The sequence below is a fragment of the Chiloscyllium plagiosum genome, chromosome 23 (assembly GCF_004010195.1).
Source record: "Chiloscyllium plagiosum isolate BGI_BamShark_2017 chromosome 23, ASM401019v2, whole genome shotgun sequence".
Taxonomy (NCBI): Eukaryota; Metazoa; Chordata; class Chondrichthyes; order Orectolobiformes; family Hemiscylliidae; genus Chiloscyllium; species Chiloscyllium plagiosum.
In genome coordinates this window covers 5945315-5958524 of record NC_057732.1, presented here as the reverse complement: position 1 = coordinate 5958524, position 13210 = coordinate 5945315, and the positions used below count along the sequence as shown (strand labels likewise).

Here is a 13210-nt window from a genome sequence, read left to right as displayed (position 1 = left end):
CAATGTAGAGGAGACCGCATCGGGAGCAATGGATACAATAAATGATATTGATGGATGTGCAGGTAAAACTTTGGATGTGGAAGGCTCTTTTAGGGCCTTGGATGGAGATGAGGGAGGAGGTGTGGGTGCAGGTTTTGAAATTCCTGCGGTGGCAGGGGAAGGTGCCAGGACGGGAGGGTGGGTTGTTGGGGGGCATGGACCTAACCAGGTAGTCATAGAGGGAACGGTCTTTGCGACAGGCAGAAAGGGATAGGGAGGAAAATATATCCCTGGTGGTGGGCTCCGTTTGGAGGTGGCGGAAATGTCGGCGGATGATTTGGTTTATGCAAAGGTTGGTAGGGTGAAAGATGAGCACCAGGGGGGTTCTGTCCTTGTTACGGTTGGAGGGGTGGGGTCTGAGGGCGGAGGTGCGGGATGTGGATGAGATGCGTTGAAGGGCATCTTTAACCACGTGGGAAAGGAAATTGCGGTCTCTAAAGGAGGCCATCTGGTGTGTTCTGTGGTGGAACTGGCCCTCCTGGGAGCAGATACGGGTCAAGCATCTTAGCCGACTTGGGGTCAGCGTGGGTTGTTCTGGGCTTGTGACCAACCAAACTAGAGGTGGTTAATTTTGGAAGGCACTAAACCCAAAATGAAACTTCTTCAGGAATGTAGAGGCATTGGGGGAGAGTGCACCCAACCTCCAAACAAATGATCTACCCAACCTCTGAGCACTGACCCCCACCCTGCATGCAGCAGGGTTTTGTAAATCACTGAAGACCTATTTAGCCATCCATGGACTTGCTCTGATTTCAAGTCCACCTCATGCTGTGGGCTGCCTAAGAAGCACAAGGTGCAAAAATGGGTAAGCTCTTTGGCAATCTTTCTAAATATTTTGCTCGGGGATAAATTTTCAAATCGATACTTGTTGCTGGAGTTTTAAGCAGTGTGTGCCATTTAAACTTAATTGTCTGGATAACAAGTCAGAAGAAGTTTTACTTAAGGTATATACTTTTTTATTGTAAGTAGACAATGGTATAATATGGCCATTTTCAAACACATCCGTATGTGACAATAAAAACCGCAAAGGTGTAGCACTATAATTAACATCTCCTTCTAGTTTAACCATTCAGAAACCAGTTTAGTTGACTCAGTATCAACAGAGATTTTAGGCAGTCAAAAGGATCACTTCAAGTACATGCTGAACACTCCAGTTGGCAGAAAGCAGGGTGGTTAAGAAGGCATTTAGTACACGTTTTTCCTTCAATACTCACTCCTTTTGAGTATAGGAGTGGAGGTGTCATATTGAGGTTGTACAAGACATTGAGGTTTCTCCTGGAGGACTGTGTCCAATTTTGATTGCCCTGTTTTAAGAAAGATATTGTTAAGCTGAAGAGGGTTCAGAAGAGATTTGCAGGATGTTGCTGGGAATTGAAGTTTTGAGTTAGAGGGAGAGACTCGATAGGCTGGGACTTTTCTCATTGGCGCATTGGTGGTTGAGGGATGAGGTTATTGAGTATAAAATCATGAGGGGTATAGATAAGGTGACTGGCAGGTATCTTTGGGATGGGGGTTATCAAGATAAGGGGGCATATTTTTAAGGTAAGAGGAGAAAGATTTAAAGACATGAGGGGAATTTCTTTTAAGAGTGTGGTTAGTGTGTGGAATGAACTTCCAGAGAAAGTGGGAGATGCAGGTACAGTTGCCATGTTTCAAAGACATTTGGATAAGTGCACAAATAAGTAGTGTTTGGAAGGATATGGGCCAAGCGTAGGCAGGTGATACTAGTTTAGTTTGGATTATGGTTGGCATGAACTGGATGGACCGAAGAATCTGTTTCTGTGCTGTATGATTCTATACTTCCAAGTCGGGGCACACAAATTGAGATTTTGTTGATGGAACCAGCTAATACAAAAATGAAATGCTGGGAAGACCCAATAGGTCTGTCACCATCCTTAAGAGAAATACAGAGTTAACATTTCAAGCCAGCCGTGATTTCAGAATGTGGAGGTGCTGGTATTGGACTCGAGTGGACAAAGTTTAAAAATCTCACAACACCAGGCTATAGTCCAACAGGTTTATTTGGAAGCACTAGCTTTCAGAGCACTGCTCCTTCAGATGGTTGTGAAGTATAAGACCATAAGACACAGAATTTATAGCAAATGATTACAGTGTCATGCAAGTAAAATGATCTATTTATCAAGTCTAGATTGTCTTTCATTTTTTAGAATGGGTTGCAGGTTTCAATTCATTAATATGTAAATCCCAGAACTACTTTTAAATCACATTCCCGAAATAACTTTAAAGTTTTATTTAAAAAAAAGTGACATCTCAACTCAGACAATGTATTAAAGGTGTGAGGTTAAAGTCTGTCTATATCCCAATCTTGAGTCAGACTGGTTCTGTTTCCAAAGTGAAACATATGGATTGACTGCCTACAGGTTGGTTCAGAAAGTGATACTTAATAGTTTTATTTCAAATCTCCAAAAACCATGTCTTTATTTTTATTACACTACCAGCTAGAGTTTGGGGTTGAATGCTATTCCTACACAAGGGTGGCATAGTTGTAATGTCACTGGGCTAGTAATCCAGAACCTACGTTAATGTTGGGTCATCAGTTCAAATCCCACCATGTCAGATAGTGGAATCTGCCTTCAATTTACGAAGATAAAATCTAGAATTTAAAAGAAAAACAACTAGCCTACTGATATTCAAATGTCATAAAAGCTAATATAGTTCATTTAATTTAGGGAAGGAAATCTTTCACCCTTATCTGTGTTTGCAGACCTACAGCAATGTGGTTAACTCTTAAACAACAAGAATGTTGGGGAAAACTCAGCAGATTGCAGCATCTCTGTTTGACTCTTAATTTGCCCTTTGGGCAGCTAGGGCTGAGCATTAAATCCTGGCCTAGACAGTAATGCCCAAACCCCATGAATAAATATGTCTTTTTAAAAAATAACCCACCTTTTCTATAATGAGTCTAATGGCATATTTTGTTAAGTGATAAAGGATATATCAAGAGTGAATCTTTACAAAAGAAAAGCCTTGTCTATAAGACTATATAAATTATTGCATGATGGTAACAGGCACAAGTGACATTGGCAAGTTAGATATATTTGCTAAGAGACTTAGGAGCTTGGGACAATATGGCCGAACCCGTTGAGATCTCAAGCTGAGCTCCTCGATTCTCCACCCAGAATGGTATGACATCAAATTTGGCAGAGCCTTATGAGTCTGTCTAACATTAACTTTTTCAAAGCCATTGTCTCAAACAACATGCACTTGCAGTCATCTTCAAATATTCGATGGCTCAAATTTCTCCGTAATCTGAAATAAGTTTAGCGTTTGACTTCATTTCTGCTGATTTCAAGTTTGGCAGAATTAGATTGAAGACCAGTGGCTAGGAGGAGGAAATATTTTCATTGCAACCATGAAAATAAGCAACAGCCTCAAAACTCTCAGCACTCAGTGGCTAGAATGGTAAGGTTAACAAATGCAGGAGAAAGCCATCAGCTCAATTTTCATCCCCAAACTTGTACTAAGGGGAAGTGGTATTATCACTAGACTGTTAATCTGGTGACCCTGACAATGTTCTGGGTTCAAATCACACCATGGAATTTGACTTCAATATTTATAAAAAAAAGGAATTAAGAGTCTAATGACCATTAAGCCATTGCTGATTGTCCAGAAAAATCCATCTGGTTCACTAATGTCCTTCATGGAAGGAAATCTACCATCCTTAGCAGGTCTGGCCTACACGATACCCCTGACCCACAGCAATGTTGTTGACTGCCCTCTGGGCAATTAGGAATAGGCACTAAATGTTAGTCTGTCCAGATCCCATGAAGGAATTAATAAAAAGCCATTGTGACTTGGATGTGTATTGGTGTTCCCTTGGGAACACCGACGTACACTAAATACCAGACTTGCTAGCAACGCCTGCATTCCAGAAACTGATAAGAAAAATAAAAAATATTTTTGGGTGAATTTGAAATCAGTTGCCAGAGATGGTTGGATAGTGACTAACTTACTAAACTGCTCATTCATCACAACGTCTTGTGGTATTTTGAAAGGACGGTCTGTTTTATTTGGAAGGTAATGAAGTGGTGGTTTAACTGGAAGGTCAGCTTTTGCAAATGTAAAATTTGGCTTCATTTCAAATGCAAAATGAGATGTTGAAATCTGGGGATTTTGCAGGTGGTTGTGTTCATAGTTATTTGCTGCCCTTGCCATGCTAGATGAATTTGGAGATCCTTGCATGTCTCTGGTCAATACAGAACAATGTAGCATGGCCAATGTAGCATGGTCAATCCACCATAGCCGCACATCTTTGATTTGTGGGAGGAAACCCACACGGGGGGAGCGTGCAAACTCCACACAGACAGTCACCCGAGGCTGGAATCGAACCCAGGTCCCTGGCACTGTCAGGCAGCTGCGCTACCACTGAGGAAGTTGTGACCAGACAGCATTGTGCGGCTTCTCTCAACAGATCACTGTCTATTGAGAGAGAGTGGATTTGAATTACCCATTGGGCATCTCCCAGTCTTAAATGACCTTCCTCCAAAAGCTGATTACATCAACTGAACCGTTCCCTGCAGAGACATGTGGGATCATTAGTGATTCCATATTCTGTCACCGGGTGCTTCTAAGTGTTGAATATGGTGTGCAGGCCATGTCCTAACCCAATCCTTGCTCACTGCCCTTACCCTCAGTATTGTCCATCTTCAAGTGCAATGTCTCGGATCCTATCCTGAGTGCTCTAAGACTAGTATCTTAAACTTGCATAAGGGAACAACTAAGTTGGCATGAAAGCTGAACTGGGTGAAGGAATTGGATATTCTATTAATAAACAGATCAATAGAAAAGCAGTGGTGCATGTTTACACGGATAATTCTAACTGTTCAGAAAATGTATGTTACTATGGAGTAGGTTCCACCATATGTGGTTCACCTTGCTTTAAAAACATTTAAGGGAAGTTTCAAGGTTGAGGAAAAGTTGCATAATTATAAAAAGGCAATTGGCAGGTCAGGATATAAAAAGCAGCAGATAATGCTAAAAATGTTAATTAGAATTGCGAAATTAGAGTATGAGAGGGATTTGGCTAGAAAAGGCTTACTTGAATTGCATGTGTTTCTACAGGATTTTTCGAAAGGAAAAAGGTGAGTAAAGTGGATTTTGGTCAGAGTGAGAAAACTGAGTTAATAGCAGATAACAAAGAAATGGATAAAATGGACAGATATTTTGCTTTTGCCTTACTGTAAGGAATGCAACCACATTCTAGTGCTAGCTGTAAATTAGGAGATGGAAGTGAGAGAGGAACCTGATGAATTTACAATGACTAAAGAAGTGACACAAGAAATCGGACGGAGCTATGGACTGGACTTGACTCCGGGTCCAGAGGAACTTCATGCCTGGGTCTGGAGAATGAGGTCGTAGATGCAGTGGTGCTAATTTTTACATTTTCCCTAGATTTGGAAAAGGTTTCATCAGCGTGGAAAGTAGTGAAAATAACTTTTTTTTTTCTCTGTTCAAGAAGAGGCTGTAAAATATCTGTCGGTGAGCTTGACATCAGTCATTGGGAAAGTATTAGTATCAGTTATTAAGGCTCAATTAGCTAGGCATTTAGCAAAACCCTAGTTGGGCAAAGCCAGCTGGATTTGTAAGGGAAATCATGCTTCCCCAGTTTATTAGAGTTCTTTCATGGAGTAACATGTGCTATGCATAATGGGGAACCCATTAACGAATCTACTTTGATTTCCATAATGCTTATGACTAGATTCTCACCATTATTGTGTAAAATAGCAGCACATGGAGCAAGGGAATAATGAATGAGCATGGATGGAAGATTGACTAGTCAGCAAAGACAATAGCTCTCTTTCTAATTGGTAAGTGATGGGTGTGGTTCTGCAAGGGTTTGTAGTGGAACCTCAACGTTTTACAATTTATATCAATGAGGGCACTGAAGATACAGTCACTAAATTTGCAAATGAAGCAAAGAGAGAGGTTGCAGACCAATGTAGGTAGATTAAGAGTAGGCAAAAATCTGACAGATGGAGTATAATGGAGGAGCGAATGAAATTGTTCACTTTGGCATGTAGAGTAATGTAATGTGTTTTCTGAATGAAGGAGAAAGGCAGAATACCAAAGTGCAGAAGGATCTGGTGCTCCAGTTCTCAAGTCTCAAAAGGTTAATATGCAAGTATAAAGGGAATTATCTATCCTATGTGTTTCATATAATGTTGATGAGACCATATCTCGAATAATGTGTTTTAGGTTTGGCCGTCTTACTTATGGAAATATGTGGATCTATTTGGAGATGGTTTACTAGATTGAGCCTGAATTGAGCAGGTTGAGTTCTGAAGATAGACTCATAAAGATGTACAGCACGGAAAAAGACCTTTCCATCCAATTGTCCATGCTGACCAGATATCCCAACCCAATCTAGTCCCAGCTGCCAGCACCTGACCCATATCCCTCTAAACCCTTTCCATTCATATACCCCTCTAAACTGAATGCTGGACCTTCATTTTAAGAGACCTGTAAATTATTACCATATCTCCCAGTTTTAAAGTCATCCCATCCATCTCCACAAATGAGAACAGTTGACTGGTTGTGTTTCTCTTTATCTCTTCCTTCATGTTAAGAGGAGAAACCTGTGACCATATCACCATGTATGTTACAATACTGTTTAAAGCAGATTTCATAAAAGTGCACTTCAGATGGAAGCTGGTACCCACTATCTCTGGAGTAATCACTGGTTTATCAAGTAGATCTAGAAGCTTAGTTGCAAAACAAAAAGAGAAGCACATACTTCAAATGCAGATATAAAACCTGCAAATTGGTTTCACATATAAACAATTAAAATTAGCTCAGTACAAATTATCAGCCTTTAAAATGGTCAGAGAACTCAAAGATGAATGTGCACAATTGCTTGAAAGTATACAGCTAACACAAGGCATGCTAATATGTTCACAAGTGGTTCTAGCATCACACCCCAACCCCAGCATAAATTTTCCTGCTTTAAAAGTAAAGTACTTCAGAGGCTGGAAATCTGAAATGAAAACAAAGCACTGGAGAAACGCAGTAGGTCTGGTAGCATCTGGTGAAGAGAGAAACATTAGAGTTTGATATTAATGTCCCTTGGGAAGAATTGGAGAACAATGGTTTTTAAGCTGTTGACTGGAGTAGGGGAGGAGGAGGATTTAGAACAAATGAAGAGCGTTTCTAGGGTAAAAGGCAAAGGAAGTGATAGTAGTGCAGAAAAGATATGAGTGACGAAATGGGTAGGTATTAACAGTGGGAAGCAGCAGAGCTAACCTGGAGAGCAGGCAAACCCAACCAAGACATTTGGTGGGGGAGTGGTAGGACACCGAGATCTGGTTGCACAGAGACCTGTTTTTTCACTCTCTGCCTCAGGAACTGTCTTAAACTAGATTAACTATTAACTCCAAATGAAATGCACAAGCTATAGCAGCCCCAATTACTTGAAGAGACTGTGTTTACACTTCTCATCCCTAAAAATAAGATTTAACTCTCTACCCTTTAAAATTAAATCCTATTAAATAACTGAAGGTTTCAAAAGCTAGGCTGCTTTCCACTGGAGTTTAGAAGAGTAGGTGGTGAGTTGTTTGAGATGTCAAGATCATTCATGATTTTATACAAGGTGGTTTAGAAAGGGTGGTTCTTCATGTGGGTGAGTCCAAACTCGACATTGTTTTATAACTGGGGCAGAGAAGAGAGAAATATTTTGAACTTTGGGTGATAGGGAAATCGCTGCTGCAGAAGGCAGTGGACGTGGGGTTATGGAATATTTGAGACTGAGCTAGACTTTAACTAGATCAGGGTATTGAAGGTCAACAGGAGTAGATGGCTTTGTGACGTTTTGAAGCAAACATCAGCTGTAATCTTATCGAATAACAGAGCAGGTTTGAGGGACCAAAGGAGTAGATCTAGACTGTAATCTGTTTGACTGTACTCTGCTCAGGGATTCAGCATTTATTGTCACATGGATGTGTTCCATCATTATCACAATGTGAAGACCATGAGAAAGTTGCATGTGCCATTGGATATAGTGTAATTATGATCAGATTAATAATTTTAAAATCCTGTTTCAGTCGGTTGCAAATCCTCAATGATGTTCTTGCTTTTACTGCAGAATCTAAGAATTACCATAGATATAGAGGCACTTCACGACAGGATTGCTGTGCTGTCCAGTGATAAGACAGAGCTTCAGGTATGTTCATTCATGGACCCTTTAACTGATGAGCCTGAGCTTTTGGTAAGAGGTGATAGAACTCCTGCAGTGCCTGAACGCACATCCATGTTATCAACTTTCTCTTTTCACGTTTCGATACAGTCTGACCACCATATAGGAGCAGGTTACAGTTATTCTGTTCCTCAAGTCAATTCAGGATTGGGATGTGACTGAGCTGTATCATGACGTTACCCACTTGCATGAACAGGATAAGGCTATTCAAGCTGTCAAGGCTGTTCCACCATTCAACAAGATCACAGTCAATCATCTTCCTCAAAACCAATTTCCTCAGTTTTAAGCATGGGTTCACAGAAAATCTTACTTAGGTCTTTTTTTTTTCCTGTGTGTGATCTTTAACACTGTTCGAGATTCAATTCCTCCAAATCAGGCAATTACTGTCTACCCCCACCTAGTCCAGGAACTCCCCACATAAGTTCGAGACACCACCCACACCCTCCACCTCCTCCAAGACTTCCGTTTCCCTGACCCCCAACACCTCATCAAAAAAACCCCACTTATCTCTCCACCCCGGAGGTTCCCTGCTTCCATTCCTGATGAGGGGCTTTTGGCCGAGACGTCGATTTTCCTGGTCCTCGGATGCTGCCTGACCTGCTGTGCTTTTCCAGCACCACTCTAATTTAAATCCTTAGTTACTACAATTGAACTTTGCCAATTGAACTAGTTAGGGAAGGCTTGTCAAAATTCTGCTTTTTTTTTCTTAGATGGGGACCTGTTAAGTGTTTTGTTTAAATTTGACCTAACTAATGTACACAGAATTATAAAATAGATGAGTGTCACTATGTTAAAAAAGAGACTTTAAATCAGATTATTTGCAGTGAGGAGGTCCGGAAAAATCGATGAAAAAATACTACTTTTTGGTGATGACTCATTTTCAGTTGAAATAACAAAATTCTATCAGGTTGCCCTTGCTGCTCAGCTGCATGGGTTTGTGAAGTACCATTTTGGGATTATGTAAATTACTTTAGTGGAAGTTTGGCCGAGCCATTTCTGACAATTTGCCAATTTTTATTTGGCTGGGAAAACATATCCCATTGTTTTAGTCAAGTTCAATTTTGTATAAAATCAATGTGATATTTGAAGCTTAAAAAAGGCACTTTCACTTCTCTGTGGTTGGTCATCAGATGTACATTTCAGAAAAGTGTACTACAAGTAAGAGTAATTTATGCGGGTTTCAAGCTAAACATGGCAATTGAATTAATATTGTGCCTGTCAAAGAGTCATTGACTCAGAGTGGGTGAAACAGTGGTCAGCACTGCTGCCTTACTGTGCCAGAGACCCAGGTTCAATTCCCGCCTCAGGTGACTATCTGTGTGGAGTTTGCACATTCTCCCCGTGTCTGCGTGGGTTTTCTCCGGTTTCCTTCCACAGTCTAAAGATGTGCAGGTTAGGTGAATTGGCCATGCTAAATTGCCTGTAATGTTAGGCGAAGGGGTAAATGTAGGGCAATGGGTGGGTTGCTCTTCGGAGGGTTGATGTGGACTTGTTGGGGGCCGAAGGGCCTGTTTCCACACTGTAAGTAATGTAAGTTGTACAGCATCCGAACAATCCCTTCAGTCCAACTCGTTCCATGCCAACGAGATATCCTAAACGGATCTAGTCCCATTTGTCAGCACTTGCTGCACCCTTCCTATTCATGTACCTATCCAGATGCCTTTCAAATGTTGTATTGTACAGCCTCCACCACTTCCTCTGGCAGCTCATTCTGTACACGCACCATCCTCTGCAAGAAAACATTGCCCCTCAGGTCCCTTTTAAACTTTTCCCTCCTTGCCTTAAATCTATGCGCTCTAATTTTGGGCTCCCCTACCCTAGGAAAAAGACCTCATCTATTCACCCTATCCACACCCCTCATGATTTTAAAAGCCTCTATAAGGTCACCCTTCAACCTCCAACACTCCAGGTGGAGAAAAGCGCCAGAGCTGAAACATTTTTCAATTTCCATTGAGAAACCTTTTTAATCTATTATTTTTCCTCCCTCAGATGCAGTTAACTGATCTTGACAATCTTGTGCATGATAAGGATGCAGCTTTGCTTGAGGTCTGTATGTCTTTTTGCACTATCAGTGTTTGTTAAACTAGTTTCAAACTTGAACTGCAATCTCTCTTGGATCTCACAGGTGTCACATGTAGATCAGGGTGGCTCTTCTGGCTTTTTGAAACGATCTTGCATCTGGCACTTTCCAGACTTACTTGGAATGCAGATGGTCATTTTCATCATGGTTTTCGTAAACCGACCTTGTCAGGAATAAATTTGCCTGTTTAATTCCTGGTGTACTCAGCAAATGTGTTTGTCTTGAATCACCAACCCTCCCCAATCACGCTTCCCACCCTGTCACCCTGCGCAAATGTTTTCTGTAGACTTCCAAACCCAATAAGGGTGATTCATTTACATCAGTTATTAAAGCCAGTTGTTGGATTAGCTAAGGGACCTGATGGGCTGGCGTGTGTGTGGTACTAATTCAGTCAAGGACACTAATGGAATATGGCCCTCTATGGAATGCTTAGAGCACATTCTGAAGCCTTGGCATACACTTCCAGATATAATTAGACAAGACAGAAGGAAACACAATATAGTATACCGAACCAGACGGTAGGTATGGGAATAGCAAAATATTGATTCATCTTATTCTGGCAGGTTCTCTCAGGTTGTTAAAATTTGCAGTCCTACATTTTATTTTCCTTTTGGATAAAACAGTGACGCCGTCAATTAAAATCGGACAGGAGGTCCCAAAGTGGGAAATTGTCCTTTTGATGCACAAGTGCCTGCAAAAGGAATGTCAAGAGAACTGAGTTGTGTATGTCCTTGATCTACTACTACTTTGTTCAGCCAGTGTCTTCAAAAGAACAGCCACTTGCTAGTATGAAGTTCAGGTATTGCTGCAAAGAGACATGCAATGGTTTTTTTTTTATCATAGTCATCGGGAGTGATGAAAGAATTTGAAATGGAGCAATGCTTAATCTTTATGACAACAAGGGAGCGGATTGGCTGTCAAATCTATTCTGGTCAAAATGTTATATAGTAAAGTTGTACAGCACGGAAACAGACCCTTCGGGCCAACTCATCCACACCAACCAGATATCCAAGTTAAATCCAGTCCCATTTGCCAGCATTTGGACCATATCCCTCTTAAACCCTTCTTATTCGTGAACCAGCCTTTAAATGTTGTAATTGTACCAGCCTCCACCACTTCCTCTGGCAACTCATTCCATACACACAACACCCTCTGTGTGGAAAAAGTTGCCCTATAGGTTCCTTTTACATCTTTCCCCTCTCACCCTAAACCTATGCTCCCCAGTTTTGGATTCCCCCCACCCCAGGGAAAAGACTTTGTCTATTCACCCTATCCAATCCCCTCATGATTTTATAAACCTCTTTTAAAAAGTCACCTCTCTGCCTCCAATGCTCCAGAGAAAATAGCCCCAGCCTATTCAGCCTCTCCCCTATATGTCAAACCCTCCAACCCTGGCAACAGCCTTGTAAATCTTTTTTTGAACTCTTTCAAATTTCACAACATCCTTCCTATAGCAGGGAAACCAGAATGCCCAAACTCCTGGACCTATTGTCTATTGTCTAATTGCACACAGTATTCCAAAAGTGGTCTAACCAATGTCCTGTACGGCTGCAACATGACCTCCCAGCCCCTATACTCCATGATCTGACTAATAAAGGAGAGCATACCAAACTCTGCCTTCGCTACCCTATTTACCTGCAATTCCACTTTCCAGGAACTATGAGCCTGCACCCTAAGGTCTCTTTGTTCAGCAACATTCCCCAGAATGTTACCATTAAGTGTGTAAGTCCTGCTCTGCTCTGCCTTTCCAAAGTGCAGCAGTTCACATTTATCTAAATTTTAAACTCCATCTGCCACTCCGCAACCCGTTGGCCCATCTGATCGAGATCCCATTGTAATCTGAGGTAACCTCCTTCGCTGTCCACTACACCTCCCAATTTTGGCAACATCTGTAAATTTACTTACTGGAGAGGTTGAATAGGCTGGGGCTGTTTTTCCTGGAGTGTCGGAAGCTGAGAGGTGCCCTTTATAGAGGTTTATAAATTCATAAGGGGCATGGATAGGGTAAATGAACGTAGTCTTTTCCCTGGGGGTGGGGCAAGGCCCAAACTAGAGGGCATAGGTTTAGGATGAGAAGGGAAAAAATTAAAAAGGACCGAAGGGGCAACTTTTTCATGCAGAGGATGGTGTGCATATGAAATGAGCTGCCGGAGGAAGTGGTGGAGGCTGGTACAACTGCAGCATTTCAAAGATATCTCTTTGGGTATATGAATTGGAAGGGTTTGGAGGGATATGGGCCAAGTGCAGGCAAATGGGACTAGATTAGGTTAGGATATCTGGACAGCATGGAAGAGATGGACTGAAGGGTCTGTTTCCATGCTGTACATTTCTTTGACTCTACTGTCCAATCACAGAATCAAAACAAACATTTAACACTGCTGAGTTATAGATGTTAGATTCCTCTGCCTTTGTGAATGGCTGCACCATGTTATTTGATACGGTCTGCCAGTGATTGGATCGTGGTCTTGTGTACCTTGCAGCGCACTGACGTTTGAATTCCTAGACCACATTACTCATTATGGATCAGTGGTGCTGGAAGAGCACAGCACTTCAGGCAGCACCGAGGAGCAGCAAAATCGATGTTTCCCTTTGTGAATGGCTGCACCATGTTATTTGATACGGTCTGCCAGTGATTGGATCGTGGTCTTGTGTACCTTGCAGCGCACTGACGTTTGAATTCCTAGACCACATTACTCATTATGGATCAGTGGTGCTGGAAGAGCACAGCACTTCAGGCAGCACCGAGGAGCAGCAAAATCGATGTTTCGGGCAAAAGCCCTTCATCAGGAATAAAGGCAGAGAGCCTGAAGCGTGGAGAGATAAGCTAGAGGAGGGGGGGGGTGGGGAGAAAGTAGCATAGAGTACAATAGGTGAGTGGGGGA

At 41.8% G+C, this 13210-nt stretch overlaps 1 protein-coding gene across 6 annotated transcripts in view; it reads left to right on the top strand.

The window, feature by feature from the left end:
• The window catches only part of LOC122561569 (lymphoid-restricted membrane protein), a 165967-nt gene that overhangs the window by 43874 nt on the left and 108883 nt on the right, over positions 1 to 13210 (top strand). For all 6 annotated transcript variants that reach the window (XM_043713369.1, XM_043713370.1, XM_043713372.1 and 3 more), the window contains exons 10-11: positions 8138 to 8215; positions 10238 to 10294. In XM_043713369.1, the coding sequence (XP_043569304.1) occupies positions 8138 to 8215; positions 10238 to 10294 (135 nt within the window). The remainder of the gene's footprint in view (positions 1 to 8137; positions 8216 to 10237; positions 10295 to 13210) is intronic.